The sequence below is a fragment of the Muntiacus reevesi genome, chromosome 4 (assembly GCF_963930625.1).
Source record: "Muntiacus reevesi chromosome 4, mMunRee1.1, whole genome shotgun sequence".
Taxonomy (NCBI): domain Eukaryota; kingdom Metazoa; phylum Chordata; class Mammalia; order Artiodactyla; family Cervidae; genus Muntiacus; species Muntiacus reevesi.
In genome coordinates this window covers 679,744-699,178 of record NC_089252.1, presented here as the reverse complement: position 1 = coordinate 699,178, position 19,435 = coordinate 679,744, and the positions used below count along the sequence as shown (strand labels likewise).

The window sequence follows — 19,435 nt, the reverse complement described above, 5'->3', positions numbered from 1 at the left end:
ATTTTGTGAGACTAAGAAATGATTATACATGTGACATTGGAAGGAGAATTTATGAAGTTGGTAGAAAGGTCCTACAACCTTTCTCAAGACCCCCCAAATCATGCTACCTTAAAGATACTCTAAGGATGGCTCAGATATTACAGTTAGTCAAATGCAGCTAATGAGTTAGTAAAATTAGGATATTAATGTTACTGGGAATTGGTTGATCCTCATTGATTAGTGAGTTAGTCATGAGAAAAACTGCCCTATCCATTGTATCCCAGGGGCTAGCCAAGGAAAGAAAACCATTTTCCAAGCAAGAATAAAGGGAATTAAGTACAGAGAATTGGTTATACCAGTCATGGAAGAGCCATGAGACCAAATAAGGGATGTGTGCAATCCACAGATTATCACCAACAGAAGACTACTATTCTCTTAGGCTGGAGGTCAAAGGAAACAGGTGATATCACCAAGAGTCAAGACAGCATCTATGGTCACCTGGCTGACAGGCTTTTTAGGACCTGGAGTCAAAGAGTTGAAGACATTCCTGCCAGAGATGCCAGCAAGATCAAGATAGAGAAAAAGACTCTGGTTTCTCCCTTCCTCCTGCTCCTCAACTACATATCAAGGATTCTCATTAAATCTAATCATGTGAACAGTATGTAGCTTCTAGGGGTCAGCAGAGCAAGAAAGGGAGAGGGAATACATCTGAGGGGAAACAGGTACAGGAATAATAAATCTAGCAAATCCAAAATATGTATCTATATCTAGATGGATAGACAGATAAACACAGACTCCCCCCAACATCCATTAATGCTATGACAAGGTAAAGAAAAATAGGGTTTTTTTCCCCTTACCCAGGTATATTATCTAAAGGAGCACTTAATTAGTTACTGAATTAGAAGTTGGTACATTCACCTGCTATTTAGCGTCCTAAAGGAGCACAAGATTGGCCAACTATCATGAGAGTCTATTACTGATCCAAGAGACTCTTTTTTTCCCATTATTCCGAAGCTCTCTATCTGTTCTCAAACTGTGAGAGGTACTATAAAACAGAAAATGAGACTGATCTGACAGTTAACCCACTCTTTTCACCTTGCCTTCTTTTAAATATGCTGAGAAAAGTAAAATGGTCAAAAGGAAAGGAGGAGGAGAGGCACAAGTATGCTCACAAACTAGGTGATGGATGGCTGACAGCTGACTCTTTCTCAAGTGCTTTTATTGTCCCACGTGCTTACCCCTGCATCCCAGGAGACAGCTTGATGTAACACGCCAGTATGAGTGTCACTTCCTTGCCATATCCTCTTTTCACCATCACAAAGATAAGAGTCCATCAGAAAATACATGTTTCCTAGGGTTACTTCTGTTTTACGCAGATCCTCTTTATGAAGCTATTCTTAGAGTCCTCTTCAGTATCATAAGCTTCAACTAAGAAAACTACCTTTCCTTCCTTTCTGAACATTGTTTCATGAGGAATGAGTCCTGTTACTTACAAAGATAGGCAGAGGTCTCTCAAAGCAGAAAAGTCATCTCTTTTGCTTGCTTTCCACGTGCCATCTAGGTACTACAGTTAAGAACTTCAAGCACACAAATTTGTTCTAGAGAACTGGCAACTCAAAAATACAAATAATCTTTATAGTATTCAAGTAACCCTTAAACTTTTTGAAAAATAACCTTGCTTTAAAAGTCAGAGTGCAAAAAAACTCAAAAGAGTTGGCACGTCCCTCCAAAAGATTCTCTAACGTTTAGCAAAACTGAATTCACACTAAATCTGTTTATGAGTAAAAGACAAGTCAACTTTAAAACCAATCATAGATGACAATGTTTCTTTTCAATGTGTCTGCTTTGGAGCCATATTTCTGCTAAACACTCAAAAATTTCTTCTTGAGTATTTAGTGATATATTAGAACCAGAAATAAGGGATGATAGTGCTAGAAGGCAGTCAACGGTCTGTAATTTAATTCACATATTCCTTCTGCACCAGACTCTGTAAGATCACTGAGTCAGCTTAAGAACTTTGAAGCTGTAGAGTCCAGGGCAGGCCATTACAGTATGCCGATATCACTGTCCTCCTGCTCTGACGTTCTCCACTGAGTGACAGGGGAAGGAGAAGGAAGCGCAGTCACCATCAACTGAGAGTGATGAGACTGGAATATTAAAATTCAGGCTTATCTGAGCTGACTGAATTGGCTGGCAGAATGTTCTCCAGTTAAAGGTGGGGAAAGGTTAATTCTGCACATGACACCGCTACTGCATTTATACAAGTCTCCTAGGACAACTGTTTGCCTTGAATTGTTTTCTTCCTTTATTTCAGTCAGACAGTTGTGTTGACTGATTTTTCTTTTTGATGTATGAAATGACTGTTTGACTGAATTTACCGTTTGATTTCTACTAACGCACTGTAAAAACAATAGTCAACTTAGACTGGCAGGTATGAAAAATTCTACCGCAGAACCAGACAGAAATATTGCGTTCTATAGGTACATATGTCATATGCCCTGGGTTTTGGAAAATTGTTCCAATTTCAACTATTTTGCCCCATGTTTCAAAAGAGTGGGGCCACTGATTTAATAGTAAAAATAAGATTTGTGAAGTTCATATAAAAATAATTTTGTGTGAACCTGAGAATCACATAATGGGATCAGAAAAGAACTATTATGAGAAATTTTACTGTTTCTTACTTATCAAGAGGTGTTTCTATGTCAAACTTTTCAGTCTTCTTCTAGAAGATGTTTAGGAACAAAAGGTTTGAATATATTCATAGCAAATCCTTATTTATAGTTTTGTTTTCCCAATAATTATAGTTACTAAGATAGGACATGGAAAATGGCCTATCTCATGATTCTAAGCTCCTATTGAACATGTGGGAATTGGTAACATGAGTAGGAAAGTGAAGCAACTTTTGAGATTGTTACTGAGTAATGCTGATTTTATAATGAGTGCTTCCTTACATATCTGACTAATTTATCATGGTGCAGATGGCTGATTCCCATGCTTAGAAATGACAAAGGTCTTAAGAAATTCTCCATATTCCATTCATCAATCTGTGTTCTTCTTCAAAGCAAAATTAATCCCTTGACTATTAACATATTAGCTTAATTATAATTTTTAATTTTAAAATTAACTGTGAGAATCGGAATTTCTGGTAGGAAAAAGTGATGGAAGATGGGACAAAAGAAAATAAATCAAAGAACTCATAGAAAGCTAAAACAGAATTTTTCAATAGTAGGTAAGGACTTCTGCTTCCAACTATATCAGTTTACCTTAGGAAACCATACTAGAAAGGTCAGATAAATCATAAGCAACATTTGACTGTGAGCATTATAAAGCTAATGAGGTAGCCATGACATAGAAAAATAAAATAGAAAAGAAACTCATAGAAGTAAGAACAGTATTCTGCACATGCTTTATCTAATCCAGTCATTTAGAAATTATTGATGAAAATCAAAAGCATGAGAAACCAAATATGGCTCCTAAGAGGCAGAAAAGCCAGTAGATCTTAGGACAATATTGGAGGACTGAGGAGAGAGCAGGGTTGGACTTTAGAAATAACAAGGCAGCTAGAATTTTAAGGATCAAAATCCCAGAGATGGGAAAGATTCAGAGACTCGAGCTCAATTCAGCAACAGTGGTCCCTTGACGTTATCACATTTTCCACGTAGGTAGACAAGGCAAGATGTTAAGAAGTCAAACAAAAGCTAACTGAAGTCAAAAGCAAAGACTCAGGAGTCTTGTAATGCTGAGGAGATAAAACTGAGGTTCAGAACCCACCAAAGAATAGTGGCCCGGTGGAAAGCTAATGATATGAATTAGGACACTGGAGGTTTCTATATGTATCTGTGTCCACGTGAATGTGTGTTAGGAAGGTTGATGAAACAGCTACCTTGATGGAAACATCTATAAAGAAGGAAAATGAGTATGAAGCTTGTGCAATGACTGAAGATCAATAAGCTGATCTTTCCTTCTGCTCCTTACCTGGGAATAGGAAATTCTCTCTTGAAAAAAGGACAGTTGACCGTTCAACAATACAAGACTTAGAGACACCGACTCCCTATGCAGTCAAAAATTCACATATCACTTGATAGGCGGCCCTTCCTATCTATGGTTCTGCATCTGAGGATTCAACCAACCACAGATCATGCAGTGCTGCAGTTGTTGGGAAAAAATCCATATATAAGTGGATCTGTGCAATCTAAATCCAGGTTGTTCAAAGGTCAACTGGAATGTCATTATGATTCTCTACAACTTGTCATATCCCAAGTCTGGTGTTCATCAAAGAACCACCAAGACTCCCAAGAAAAGGAGAATTAGAATAAAAAACAGAATCAGAATCATGGATGACCTAGATATTAAAGTTCAAATATATTTTGATAAATATTACCAAGTTCAGGAAAATAGATGACAAGGTAGAGAATTTAACTAGACAACTAGAAACTGATTAAAGTTGAACTGACAGAATTCAAAATTAAACTCAGTAGTGGGCCGAACACAGGTGAAGAAAGATAAATGAACTGGAAGACAGAGTAGCAGTAAAAATAGGAAGACTAAACGTGGAAAACAAAAAGGATAAAAAAGTACAGAAAAGAGCATTTGAAACATATGGGCCACAGTAAACATTTTCATCATATGTTTACATTGGAGTCCAAAGGGAAAAGAAGAGAGAGATTCGGGCGAGAACAATATTTAGAAATAATAGCTGAGAGTTCTCAAAAACTAAAAAGAATATATCAAGCCATAAATTCAACAAGCACTAAAAAACGCAACAAGAGTAAATATAAAGAAACCATATCTAACACCACCAGAGTACAATTTACAAATAGCAAAGAAAAACAGAACACCTTAGAAGTAACCAGAGGAAAAACAACAGTTGACCTTTCAACAACGCATGAGATTAAGATTACTGCTTACTTCTCAACAAAAATGATTAATACTAGAAAATAATGGAACGTGCTAAAGAAAATAACTGCTCACTGAGAATTCTAGAGGCAGAGAAAATGTTGTTTGGAAGATGAAATAAGGAAATCTGCAAACAAACAAAATTTAGAGAATATGTTCTCATCAGAACCAACTGAAAGGGAGACCCGCAGGCAGAAGGAAAATTATCATAGAGGAAAATAAGGACTTGACAAAGGAATTAAATAGAACAGAAAGGAAGCGTAAGTGAATAAATCTGAATAAAATCTAACTGCACATAAGAGTAATAATGAAATATATAAAAATTAGAATGCATTAAAACAAGAGGAAGAGGAAAAAGTAATAAAATAAATTTAAGGTCTCAGCACTGCTTGAGAAGCAGTAAAGGAGCTAATAAGTCACGGTGCATGTGTAACTGCTACCTATATAAGCATTGTGAGCTAATAAAGGGAAAATGGAGTTTGATGAATTTAAAAGGAAGAGCCAGAGGAACATAAAAAGGAAGGACAAGCAGAAAACAAGGAGTAAAAGGTCTATAATAAGATACGTTAACTGTAAATAGTCACATTAAAGGGCAGAGATTTTTTGAAACAAACAAAAATCTTAATTCTATGCCCCTTACAAGACACCATAGTCAGACTGCAAGTTAAAGGATGCAAAACTTATGTCATAAAAACAATAAGCAAAACTGAAAAAAAAATAATGGGAGATTTGAAAGCAAAAAGTATCACTGGAGATAAGACAGGATAATAAAACCAACCATTACTTTACAAGGAACATGTCATAAAACTAAACTTCGAGGCAATATATGAAGGGAAATTCTGAAAACTAACTAGAAATAAAATCTAAATTACCTAGATCAATAATTCAGAACAACAACAAATCAGTAAACTACAGAAGATCTGAATACCATTGTTAAAGTCTTTGGCCTATACACCCCGAGGAAACCAGAATTGAAAGAGACATATGTACCCCAACATTCACTGCAGCACTATTTACAAAGCTAGACAAGGAAGCAACCTAGATGTCCACCAGCAGATGAATGGATAGGAAAGTTGTGCTATATGCACACAATGAAATATTACTCAGCTATAAAAAGGAATGCATCTGAGTCAGTTCTAATGAGGTGGATGAACCTGGAGCCTATTATACAGAGTGAAGTAAGCCAGAAATAGAAAGACAAATACTCTATATTAATGCATATAGAGAGAACTTAGAAAGATGGTACCAACAATCCTACATGCATGGCAGCAAAGATGACACAGATGTAAAGAACAGACTTTTGGACTCAGGGGGAAAAGATGAGAGTGGGATGATTTGAGAGAAGAGCATTGAAACATGTACATTACCATATGTAAAATAGATGACCTGTGCAAATTTGATGCATGAACCAGGGCACCTAAAGTCGGTGCTCTGAGAAAACCCAGAGGAATACAGTGGGGTGGGAAATGGGAGAGGAGGTTCAGAATTGGGGGGGACACATGTATACCTGTGGCCATTTCATGTTGACCTATGGCAAAAACCATCACAATATCCTTAATGTAACTATATCCAATTAAAATAAATTAATTGAAAAACTCTTTGGCCTACATTTGCATAAAACACTGCATTAACAAGAATGAAATGCACATTTACATACAAATTTTGAGGTGTACATGGCACATTTTTAAGTTGACTGAATGCTGGGTATAAAACAAGACTCAGAATAATCAAGAAATTTTAAAATGTATAACCAATATTTTATCAAATATTTGGACATTAAAAACACACTTCTGGATTTCCATGGTGGTCCAGTGACTAAGACTCCATACTCCCAATGCAGGGAGCCTGAATTCCATCTCGAGTCAGGGAACTGGTTCCCACAAACAAAGAGTTTTCATGCCACAACTAAACGACCTTGCATGCTACAATGAAGACTGAAGATCCTGAAAGCCACAACTAAGACCAGGTGCAGCTGAATAAACAAATTAAATTAAAAAAAAAAAAAAACAAAACATACTTCTGATAAATATGGATGTCAAAGATAAAGTCATAATAGGAATTAGAATTTCATTAATTGAATGATAATGAAACACTGACCTAGAGCCAGACATCCTGGAATATGAAATCAGGTGGGCCTTAGTAAGCATCACTACGAACAAGGCTAGTGGAGGTGATGGAATTCAAGTTGAGCTATTTCAAATCCTGAAAGATGATGCTGTAAAAGTGCTGCACTCAATATGTCAGCAAATTTGGAAAACTCAGCAGTGGCCACAGGACTGGAAAAGGTCAGTTTTCATTCCAATCCCAAAGAATGCTCAAACTACCGCACAATTGCACTCATCTCACACACTAGTAAAGTAATGCTCAAAGTTCTCCAAACCAGGCTTCAGCAATACCTGATCCGTGAACTTCCAGATGCTCAAGCTGGTTTGAGAAAAGGCAGAGGAGCCAGAGATCAAATTGCCAACATCCGCTGGATCATCGAAAAAGCAAGAGAGGTCCAGAAAAGCATCTATTTCTGCTTTATTGACTATGCCAAAGCCTTTGACTGTGTGGATCACAATAAACTGTGGAAAATTCTGAAGGAGATAGGAATACCAGACTACCTGACCTGCCTCTTGAGAAACCTGTATGCAGGTCAGGAAGCAACAGTTAGAATTGAACATGGAACAACAGACTGGTTCCAGAATTAGGAAAAGGAGTACGTCAAGGTTGTCTATTGTCACCCTGCTCATTTAACTTACATGCAGTGTACATCATGAGAAACGCTGGGCTGGAGAAAGCACAAGCTGAAATCAAGACGGCCTGGAGAAATATCAATAACCTCAGATATGCAGATGACACCACCCTTATGGCAGAAAGTGAAGAAGAACTAAAGAGCCTCTGGATAAAAGTGAAAGAGGAGAGTGAAAAAGTTGGCTTAAAGCTCAACATTCAGAAAACGAAGATCATGGCATCTGGTACCATCACTTCATGGCAAATAGATGGGGAAACAGTGGAAACAGTGGCTGACTTTATTTTTCTGGGCTCCAAAATCACTGCAGGTGGTGACTGCAGCCATGAAATTAAAAGACACTTACTCCTTGGAAGGAAAGTTATGGCCAACCCAGGCAGCGTATTAAAAAGTAGAGACATTACTTTGGCCACAAAGGTCCGTCTAGTCAAGGTTATGGTTTTTCCAGTGGTCATGTATGGAAGTGAGAGTTGGACTATAAAGTTGAGCACCAAAGAATTGATGCTTTTGAACTGTGGTGTTGGAGAGGACTCTTGAGAGTCCCTTGGACTGCAAGGAGCTCCAACCAGTCCATCCTAAACGACACCAGTCCTGGGTGTTCATTGGAAGGACTGATGTTGAAGCTGAAACTCCAATACTTTGGCCACCTGATGTGAAGAACTGACTCATTTGAAAAGACCCTGATGCTGGGAAAGATTGAGGGCAGGAGGAGAAGGGGACGATGGAGGATGAGACAGTTGGATGGCATCACCAACACAACAGATATGGGTTGGGGTGGACTCTGGGACTTGGTGATGGACAGGGAGGCCTTGCATGCTGCAGTTCATGGGGTCGCAAAGAGTCAGATATGACTGAGCATCTGAACTGAACTGAATGAAAATATACTGTAGCAAAACCTGTGGGCTGCAGATAAAGCTGTGGTCACATAGACGCTTAAGTATTAGAATTATATAATATATGTAATCATATACGTGTGTGTGTGTTGTGTAAATGGAAAAAGAATAAAGCTTCCAAAAGATACCCTATTACCTTGAGGTAGACAACTACTGAACTATACCTAATAGTGGAGGCAGGGCAGACTTCAGAACTTCAGGAGACCAGCAGAAGGCAGCATTTGGAAACAGGAGTAGCTTCCAAATTAGGCAGTTTGAGAGCACAGTGAACGCCAATGTCAGAAGCAGTCTCCAGGAAAAAGCATTTAATGTATAAAGTGGTGGAGAAACTAAAATATATTTAAGATTTGACACTCTAATTCCTTTTAAGGATGATTTATGTTTCTAGGGAAAAAATAAGAAGTACTTGATGTAGAAGGTGAATAACTTTATAATTTCCAGGAGAATCTTGGTACCAGGATGACACAATGAAGAACTTGGGAGTCCCCTGACTAATCTAGCAGCGAGAAAATGAAAACAGAGATGAGAGAGAGAAATAGAAAGACATATTTGTGCAATTGGGCACTGCTGCACTTTAAAGTCTAGGTATGCACTCCAAATCATAAACAAATGCCACCATGTTCAGAGCTAACCCTGAGACAGTGATTAGTGTCTAAGAGATTAATTAGGGACAACTCTTGGCATCAACAACGTATGGAAGAAAAGGACATCAGATTGGGCAAAGGTAGAAGTAAAGTTGTGTTGCAGCCTCAGGAAACCTCAGGTGACCCTTTGGGGGAGAGTTCTTAAAATGAGATGACCCCTTCAGGGGGATGTCCCAATTCAGGAGGATGTCTTAACTTTTATATTCTTACACCTGTCATTGGATGAAGGGCATTGTACGAAGGGGTGATGTGACCCTGGGCTAAGTGGCTCCCTTTAGCTGAGATTGGCTGTCTGCAGCATTTCCAGGGCTGGGGCAAAAGCTCTAGAATCTGAAAATTGTTCAACTTTCCTTGTCTGGGTTGCCAAAGTAAAAAATACAGGCAGGGTATATTACAAATAGTTCTTTAGCCTGGAGAAGAGGTCTTGAAGCTGTGAGCCACTCACTGGGAAGCAGCAGGACATGAAGGATTCTTGAACAGATCGGAAGCTACTGGAAGGCCTTTCAGGAGTTCAATCCCATAATAAATACTGTACCTTCAGTGTAACTTTGCCCTCTCTGCCAGTCTTCCTCAGTTCCCATGTGGGCCCTTTTGGACTTGAACTTGGTGTTCCCAGAACTTGAGCTGGAGACTTCCATGAAGTCTGCTTTCCATCTACTGGCTCAGCTTTCTTGCTCTCTCTGCTCCAGGCTAGTCTCTTCAAACTGCCTTTTCCATTTCTGGCAATAATACCCCTCTCTAGACCTAACTAATGCTTTTCTGGGGCAAAAGGAAGAGAATTAATAAGGGTAACTTTTATTTCTAGGAGGGAAGTTACCATATTCCTTCAGAGTATTCATCTCCTTGATTATTTAACTTTTACTCTAGATTACTCATGGGTATTTCTGCTCCCCTACCTTCAACCCAAGGAGGTTTTAGAACATTGTCCTCTCTCAGCATCAAGTCTCTCTCCATCCTCCCTCTCTCTCTCTAAGACCCACCTTTATCCACACACTCACAGGCTTTCTGGACCTCCGAGGAAGATAAGCACTTCACAGAATCTCTGCTACAGGACCAAACATACTGAAATGACTTTTTATGAAGATATTGAAGCAACAGAAAAAGAATACATGAGGATTGTTTCTCCTGAGGGTTCAATTATTTAGAGGGCCTTTATCACACTTCGATTGATAAATCTAACCTTTCCTTTCTTGACTACAGTTGATCACACTGTGATGAAAACAAGGTAGAAAATGGAAAAATAATACTTGGATTTTAATGAAATAATAAAAATGCAGGGCCTATCTTTGACTTTTGCCAAGAGAGAAAAGAGTTCACATTTCGACTATGTGGTGGCAGGAGTCCCTTTTAAAACAGGGCCAGTCTGCATGATGCATTGAAAAATCAACCTTTTCAAATATAGCCATAACCCCTCAAGATTGTTTCATTTCTTGGGGCCAGGCAAACCAAACTTCGGGTTTGGTTTGAGTGGTGCCCTGTATACTAAAGTGATAAACATAATCTGGAAGCACAGCACAGGCTAAAAATATGGAGCTGGCAGCCTTTGATTGAAATTGAAATATTTTTCTGCTTTTAATTCACTGCATAAAATTTTAACTGTCCAAATTCAATCAGGTAGGTCGTCCTAATGATCATGAGCTTCAACCCTGCTAACAACTAAGCCTGCACTGTTAAACTCTACTTTATCTGTTCCAGAAACCTCCTGGGTTTCTTTAATGCCTCTGTTATTACTTGCTTTGCATCATTCTGCGTTTCTTTAAAAACACAGCTGTGTGACCTCTGGAAGTTTTATTACTTCCTTGAGACTTGGTTGCCTCCTCTATGAATATCTGGGTATATATTTAGTATTGCTCAATAGATTTTTTTATGATAATGAAAATGTTTTGTATCTGTACTAGCCAATGCAGTATTCACTAGCCACATGTAGCTAATAAACATCTTTAAAATATGGCAAATCCAACTGAGAAACTGCAGTTTTAATTTTAAAATTTGTTTAAATACAAATAACCTCATGTAGGTAGCATCTACTGACAGTATAAATCTATGTAATATTTTAAGGATATTCTCCACTCTAAAACTCTACCATTCATTAGCTCAACCTAAATATTTCTGCCCTTTGACAAGCAGAAAATAATTTATGCCGCCCTTGAAATTATTTTTCAAGACCTTTGTCAGTTTGGGGACATCATATTCTTAAAAGTGACTTTGCTTTGTGAAACTTTAATAACGTTGACGTTTCCTGCCCTTGGAAGCACCTCTGTTATTATGGGAAATGTTGTGGACGAACAAGGACCATTTCAAGAGATGTGGGAAAACTCCTTCTGGACTTAATTTCATGATGAGGATGCTCAGAATGTCAAAATGCTAAATTGCTTATAGTAAGAACCATACCTCTTTCACACTATTTTCTGCATGTAGCTGGAAAATGTTTAAAATATTTTAAAATAACTGCACATCTATTTCTGAAGCTGATTTGGCTGTTCAAGGCTTACTAGAACTTTATCCATCTCACTATTTCACTCAGTAAACAAATGCAGTTGTTACATATGTGTCTGTGTTCCCTTCTAGATTATGTGTTTATGAAGTTAGAAACTAGATTTATGTCACAGCCCTTATGTATAGCACAATATTCATTGCTAATTCAGATCGTATTTTAAGATGAGACAAAAGTTAACATTTTTAATGTAGTCACAAATATCTAGCAAACCAATCAGAAAAAAAAAAAAACAATTTTTTTAATTGGTCAAGAACAAAAAGAGAAATACTTCATGCAAAATCATATCTCTAATAACTACCACTGGAATTAGAACACACACATGCTAAAATTATTTTAAAATATCTTATCAAAGACTTTAAGGCTGTACCTAAAAAGATTATATCAGAAGTGAACATAATCACGTTGTCTGACCAGCGTGAATCACGCAAGGCATATTATATATAAAATAAACAATAAGAACCCACTGTATCGCACAGAGAACTTACTCAATACCTTGTAATAAACGGTAATGGAAAAGAATACACACACACACACACACACACACACACACACACACACACACAACTGAATTACTTACCTGTACAGCTGACATACAACACTGTAAATCAACGACACTTCAATTTTTTTAAATAAGTGTAAAAGGTCGTATAGCTTCATAAACTCACCTCTGGTACCCAAGGGACTACCTGAAACAACAGCAGCTACAACTTTCCTGGAGACAGGACATGGCCAGCAAACTGGGCTGTTACACTCGGTAATAGTCATACCTGTAAAAAATATACAGGCTCATTAACACATAGGAATTCCTCATTTTTCTGGCAGTATTAGGCAATGAGGTATGCATATGAGAATTTTTTAAATGACAAATTTAAGAAGAGTATTTTAACCTTCACTCATTAATTTTTTCTAAAATTAAGAAATGTATTCATCAGTGTATTTAATGTTTCCTTGATGACTTGGGGTCATCAGTTCAATCAACGTTTGCATGAATAATACAAATGGAAGCAAGACAAGCACTCACACTGAAACTGAAGATGACATAATGTTCTATCAACTGGAATAACTGATGAAGGAGTAAGAAAAAAAAGACAAAAATGAAAACAAACCATGATCAAGAAACAGTCACGTTCTGACTTCTTCTATTTAGTTTCAAAAAGTGAATTGAAAGTGCTCCGTTGTGTCCGACTCTTTGTGACCCCATGGACTGTAGCCCACCAGGCTCCTCTGTCCATGGAATTCTCCAGGCCAGAATATTGGAGTGGGTAGTCGTTCCCTTCTCCAGGGGATCTTTCCAACCCAGGGATCGAACCCAGGACTTCTGCATTGCAGGTGGATTCTTTCCTGTCTCAACCACCAGGGAAGCCATTTCAAAAAGAGACCACAAATCCCAGTGGTATCTCCAACATTATTAGCTGTCTTTATCCCTTGTTTCCATTTTCCTTTCCTTTTTCTTCTACCCTAGAGGGGTTCCAGGAAATGTTTATAGCTGCTCTCAAGACAAATTCTAATACCTGCTTCTTCTCAAAATTTCACAATGTGTCCAGGAGATAAACAGTGTGGAGGTCAAATACAATTCACCACAGGGAGATCTGTGGTGAAAATAACATCAGAAACTAGCTCCTAAACATGCAAAGAGCAGAGTATGGTGTCAGGCACTAATTTCCTTCCAAATACCTCTCCATTTCTAAACGATGTCTTTATTTATTTACCAAGATCCCTTTTTATTGGTTCCCTCTTCCAGACTGCTTCACTTCACCTGTCCTCACATTAAATACATTCACACTCTTTTTGATTCCAGTTATTTGCTCATTAAGTAATCATAGAACACACACATGCTAAAATTATTTTAAAATATCTTATCAAAGACTTTAAGGCTGTACCTAAAAAGATTATATCAGAAGTGAACATAATCATGTAGTCTGACCAGCGTGAATCACGCAAGGCATATTATATATAAAATAAACAATAAGAACCCACTGTATCGCACAGAGAACTTTGGAATTAAATACTGAGTAAAATTAAAATACTGGAATCACTTGGAGGGTTTAAGCACTTCCACCAATGAATACTGGGTGTGGAATTCAAGAGGCTGCACTTGACTTGGCCTTGTCCAAGTTCTTTCTTAAGAAGTATGTAAGATAAACCTAAACTCAGAGTTATTCAGATTGGACTGCTTTCTCAGGTGGACTAGAATTCACTGCTCATTCCACCCACTCTGAGGTCAGTGGCACTTTTCGGAGATGGGGTGGCCTCCTCTGCCCACTGCGGAGGCTCAGTTCCCCCTGGGCCCACTCTCTGTCTCAAATCCCACACTGAGGCCAGATGCCAGCCTTCCCAGAACATTAGTGGTCTCCTTTCAGTGTTTGAACTGCTCAGACTGAGTCCCCGTGGACTCTTTCTCAGCTTGAAACCTGATCTTCAACCCCTTTACCTGACCTGGATGGTCACCTTCCTACTCTAGGCTTCAGCTGCTTTAGCTGTAAAATGATATATCTCTTCTTAGTTCCATGGAGTCGCAAAGAGACCGACACAACTTAGCAACTGAACAATGACGACATGATATTCTTTATGATACCCTGTATCGCAGGACCTGTTTCTACGGCTCCTGATGCCAGCTTCTTTCACAATCATATCTTGTTCATCTCTGAAAGTGGAATCCAAATCAATCATTTCCAGGCAGCTTTCAAATCTAGAATCATTCCCTGAACTTTCAAAGCAGGTTCTCTTAATCCCTTTCTCCTAGGATGGCAGGCACTTCATACTCTGTCTTCTCTCCTGAGGATTCACAACTCCTCCAAGATCAAGATGCTGCTCAACCAATTCTCAGGTCACACTCTGCACAGCGCTTGGTGTATGGCAAACAGCCAATAAAGATTTGAAAACGAATTAAATCGAAATGAATGACTCACGGTTGCTGACAACTTTAATTGTTCTCCCTTCCTGGGGAGAACAGTTGGAAGAATCCCCAGTCTCTCTTGTGGCCACAGAAATGGACTGTGGCCAAAACAGCAGCAGAGAAACTGAGCTGGATCCTTCCAGAGCTGGCTCATCAGAAACTTCCATATGCATTTCTCCATATTCTTCACCCCTTCTGCTGATGGATGCAGATGGGGATGAGGTCTAAGGGAAGGGAGACGGTATAGGATGGGAGGAGTCTGGGTTCCTGAATGACCATCTGAAGGAGTGCAGTCTCCCCAAAGTGAATACCCACCCAGGGCTGTGATGTGGGAACCATAGTGCTGTGCTGCTGAAATTTGGGGAGTTGTGTGGTAATTTAGCATAAACCATTATACGCACAATTATGCTAATTATACGATCCACTTAAATGGCCCTCAATCTAGTACATTTAAAATGACAGACATCAATTTGTGTTATTGACACTTTTACCCTCCAATTTAACCCTGCTCTTCTGAATCAGTCATTTGACCTCAGAGAATATCAATTCCTCAACAGATTTTACTCTGAGATTCATACACACTGCAATCAGAATTACAATATTTGAAAAATAATGTTGAGAAAGTACTTTCCAGAGAAAACTTCAGTAACTTTTAATTCCTTGATCCTGCTTTGAAAACACAGCATAGTAAACTACTTGCAGTTTATCCATATTTATTGCTAATTAACAAAGTATTTTAGTTGGGATTAATTTTTAACAAATAAATAGCAGGTTTCTTGTCCACATCACAGCTGAATGACTAAATTCTCTCTCTGGAAGATTTCTTGACTGACCTTTATTTGTACTCAGTCAACTGATCTGGGTCAAATACCAGATATTAAATATCTTCAGCATGTTCTTTTTCTTTCATTACTTTTCATCCAATAAGCATTTGACCACGTGGATTTTTCTCTGGTCTGGAGTATTTTTACTAACAAGCTACATGATGTTGCAAAAGACCTTAAGGCCCAAATGCTGGTATCTAATGAGTCTGTTCCTTTGAAGAGACTGATTTACTTTTGCTCCAACTTTTGGAAAACTTGCCCCAAAAAGCTCCACCACCCTCCTATTCTGCCCACTTCATCCATTAGAGAAGACGATTTTCTCAGTGTTACTTCCAAGGTACAGGCAGATGAACGCTTATACAACGGATTCAGTTACCTGCCTGGGAACTGAAAGGACCTTTCCCATTCAAATATCCTGGTTAGGAACCACGTTTTTTAATTTCTCTGGGAATTAAGAAACAGCAAGGAACGAGGGTACGTGGTTGATAAATGAACGTCAGTTCTTCTGAAAATCACTCTGTCTCCTCCCGTTCCTCTTGGTGTTCAAGGTAGGGAAAGAACCCTGGTCATCACCATGTGGTTATCGCTCTCCTTCTCTTCGAAGAGACAAGCCGTTTCATTGAGGACACTAATTCACCAAACTCAAGGCTCGAATTCCTTTTATGTACCCGATGCCTATCTTTATAGTATATGCCATTATCTTCAACAGTGAAATGATATGCTTTATTCCTCATTACAGAGACCAAAGTGCTATAGCAAAAGTCACTCCTGAGAGTTTTACGTGGAAATTTACTGACTCAAGAACAAATTTCTGTAGAAAAAGACAACCCATCTCTGTGTTACAAAGCATTGTTCCTTGCATCAACCACCAGTGTTAACTACAATCTATTATGATTTGAAGCATGCTAAATAAGCAGATTGTACTAAAAAAGAAAAGCACATAAAAAACCCACAGAACAAAACCCAAACTATTCTCAATAAAAATATCCATTTGCTGGAGCCAATCTGAGATTTAACCAGGATTAGATACTTTAAACTGCAACACTGCATACCAGAACACCATGAAATAAACATTTCTCCTGATTTGGATACCATCTCCTCCTGATGCAAACTCTACCCCGACCCAAAGAAATCCAAAAATCCCAAAACCAGCCAACCAACAACAAAAAATAACCAAAGACCCAAAACCAAACAAAAAACCAAAGAAACCACGCCCATTACTATAACTAAAATTCTCAAATATTTGAGCGTCTATGGTAACTGCTCAAAGAAGTATTTTTTAAATGCTCATTTAACTTAGGAGCTTCCCTAGTAGCTCAGTTGCTAAAGAATCTGCCTACAATGCCAGAGACTCGGCTTCGATTCCTGGGTTGGGAAGATCTCCTGGAGAAGCAAATGGCAACGCACTCAAGTATTCCTGCCTGGAGAATTCCACGGACAGAGGAGCCTGAAGGGCTACAGTCAGTCCACGGTGTCCCAAGAGTTGGGACATGACTTAGCGACAATACTGTCACCATTTAAGAGCAGTGCAGCTCCGCCAAAAGTCGCCAAAAGTCGTTAGGCTTGAAAAGCCTAACGGAATCAAGAAAAACTCTTCACCATACCCCAAAACATACAAAGGCGGGAATAGTTTTATTTCAAACTTTGCTTAGATGTTAGTATGTCACAAACTGCCCTCCAAGACGCGCTCTTAGAGTCAGTGACCGTCAATAAAGCCTGAAAACGCTGAAAGTGAACGTTAATAACCTTTTGTAGCCTATCCTCCAGAAGGCTTTAGCAAAGAGCACGGAGTCCCACCTGAACACCCGCTGTTGGCGGCCAGCGAACAGGATCCCGAGCTGGGCGCCCCCATCACCGGCGCGCATCCGGGAGCAGAGACCTCTTCACACCCGCGGACCCAACGCGCCCGACGCGCACCCCGCGGCCCCGACTTCGGGCTCCTCGGAGGCACCTCCCCTTCCCGAACCCGCGAGCCCGCGGCGACCGGGTCCAGGCGGCGCCCACAGACCCAGAGGCCGCCCCCCGCGGTCGAGGGGCGCCGAGTTAGGGAGGGCTGCGAGCGCGCGGGGCGCCCACAGTTCCACGACCGTCTTGGGCCCCGGCCCGGGGTCCTCACCCTGCGGCCGGTGGCGGCGACCCCGGACCCGAGGACCCAGCGAGGCTCGCGCTCCCCGAGGCTGGAGGAGTCGGGGGCCGCTGGCCGTTGGGCAGGCGGGGGCGCGCGGTGAGGGGCTGCGGATAGAGCTGCACTTACTCGTGTCTGCGCTGCTCCCCGGTCCGGGGCCTTTCGCAGTGGGGACCGACCCAGTCTCCACCTTCCCTCCCCTCAGGAGCGGTCCGGGAGCTCTGGCGTCCCTGTGCCTCCGCCCACTCGCCTGTGGCCGCTCGCGCCTGCGCACTCGCACCTGCAGCCTCTCGCGCCTGCGCACTCGCTCCAGGCCCAGTGGGGGCGGGGAGGGGCGTTTGTCAGCCCCAGGACTCCTGGCTGGAAAATCCTGACTTTACATTTCCTTAGAGTGTTGGACTTGATATCAGTTGTTTAAAAAAATAAATGTCAAGTTTTCTTATCCTAATCATCATTTCATGACTATAGATTCTGTCTTTGTAAGATTTAAGAATAATAATTTCTACTTGGTCAACTGAGTCAGATAATAGGTACCAAACTTATCTATTGCTTCTATAAATTTTCAGTCAATACGTTTTAGCCTGTGAAGTTTTATTTAGTGTGTGTGTGTGTGTGTGTGTGTGTGTGTGTGTGTGTGTTACTACTAATCAGCCTCGGCAGGGGCAGAGTCTTGAGATGAAGGGAGAGTTAGGATCTCCTAGGCTAGCGCTGTCTCCCTGCCACGTAGTTTGCCGTGGGAACTAGAGGTCCTGAGACCCCAGGATATTTTGGCAATGTGGAGCAGATTCTCTGCGTGTGCACACAAGTACACACTGACATACGTCAGAGGAAGGGAGCATAGGCAGTGGGGTCAGGGGAGGGGTGGACCTTGGGGTGGCAACGGTGACAGAAACATGCGTCATTTCTCCTGGACTGAGGCAAAGACCACCTTGTTGGACCTCGTATGGAATCAAGGTCAGGACATCTGCACTGGCTGTGGTGAGGAGTCCTGAGAAGCGAATGAGACACCCCCCGGCTGAAGTGGACAAGAGGAGGCTGAGGGTCCTCTTCAAGGTCCCTCTCAAAGCCCCTGCTTCCTGTGGATCCTCTCACATTCCCTCCTGGGGCCCACGGAATGCTGGTGTCCTGAAGTCTCTCAGAGGTAGGGTCTGTGCTGTGCTTTCCCTGCTGGGTGTGCAGTATGAGAGGTTCCCATCAAAGGGGTCATGTGTCCAGTGCGGGGGCGAGGAGAGTGGCCCTTGCACTCCTACACATTCCCCTGCCCCTGACCTGGCCTATACCTCCTCCTACTAGCATCCGAGCTTCTCAGTGGAGGAATGGAGCCTCTGATCTATTCACTTACCAGCTGTGCCCTGAGCATTCAGTGGGGGCTGTGATGAAAAGAAGCACCAGGGTCACAGGCTGGAGGGGGAAGTGGAGAAACACAGGCCCTCGTCTATCAGATCTAGTCCGTTAAATCTATTTCTCACTTCCACTGTATAATCATTAGGGATTTGATTTAGGTCATACTTGAATGGTCTAGTCGTTTTCTGTACTTTATTCAATTTCAGCCTGAATTTGGCAATAAGGAGTTCATCATCTGAGCCACAGTCAGCTCCCGGTCTTGTTCTTGCTGACTGTATAGAGCTTCTCTATCTTTGGCTGCAAAGAATATAATCAGTCTGATTTCAATGTTGACCACCTGGTGATGTCCATTTGTAAAGTCTTCTCTTATGTTTTTGGAAGAGGGTGTTTTCTATGACCAGTGCATTCTCTTGGCAGAACTCTATTAGCCTTTGCCCTGCTTCATTCTGTACTCCAAGGCCAAGTTTGTCTGTTATTCCAGGTGTTTCTTGACTTGCTGCTTTTGCATTCCAGTCCCCTATAATGAAAAGGACATCCTTCTGGGTGTTAGTCCTGGAAGGTCTTGTAGGTCTTCATAGAAGCGTTCAAGTTTCTTCTGTTCTT

At 40.6% G+C, this 19,435-nt stretch overlaps 1 protein-coding gene across 1 annotated transcript in view; it reads right to left on the bottom strand.

Annotated features, from left to right (window-relative positions):
• The window catches only part of LOC136166394 (uncharacterized), a 51,434-nt gene extending 33,044 nt beyond the window's left edge, over nt 1-18,390 (bottom strand). Inside the window, exons 1-3 of the mRNA XM_065932549.1 lie at nt 18,306-18,390; nt 17,618-17,848; nt 12,309-12,410 (exon numbers count right to left, since the gene is read on the bottom strand). Of these exons, the coding sequence (XP_065788621.1) occupies nt 12,309-12,410; nt 17,618-17,848; nt 18,306-18,390 (418 nt within the window). The remainder of the gene's footprint in view (nt 1-12,308; nt 12,411-17,617; nt 17,849-18,305) is intronic.
• Between the last annotated feature and the right edge of the window lie 1,045 nt (nt 18,391-19,435).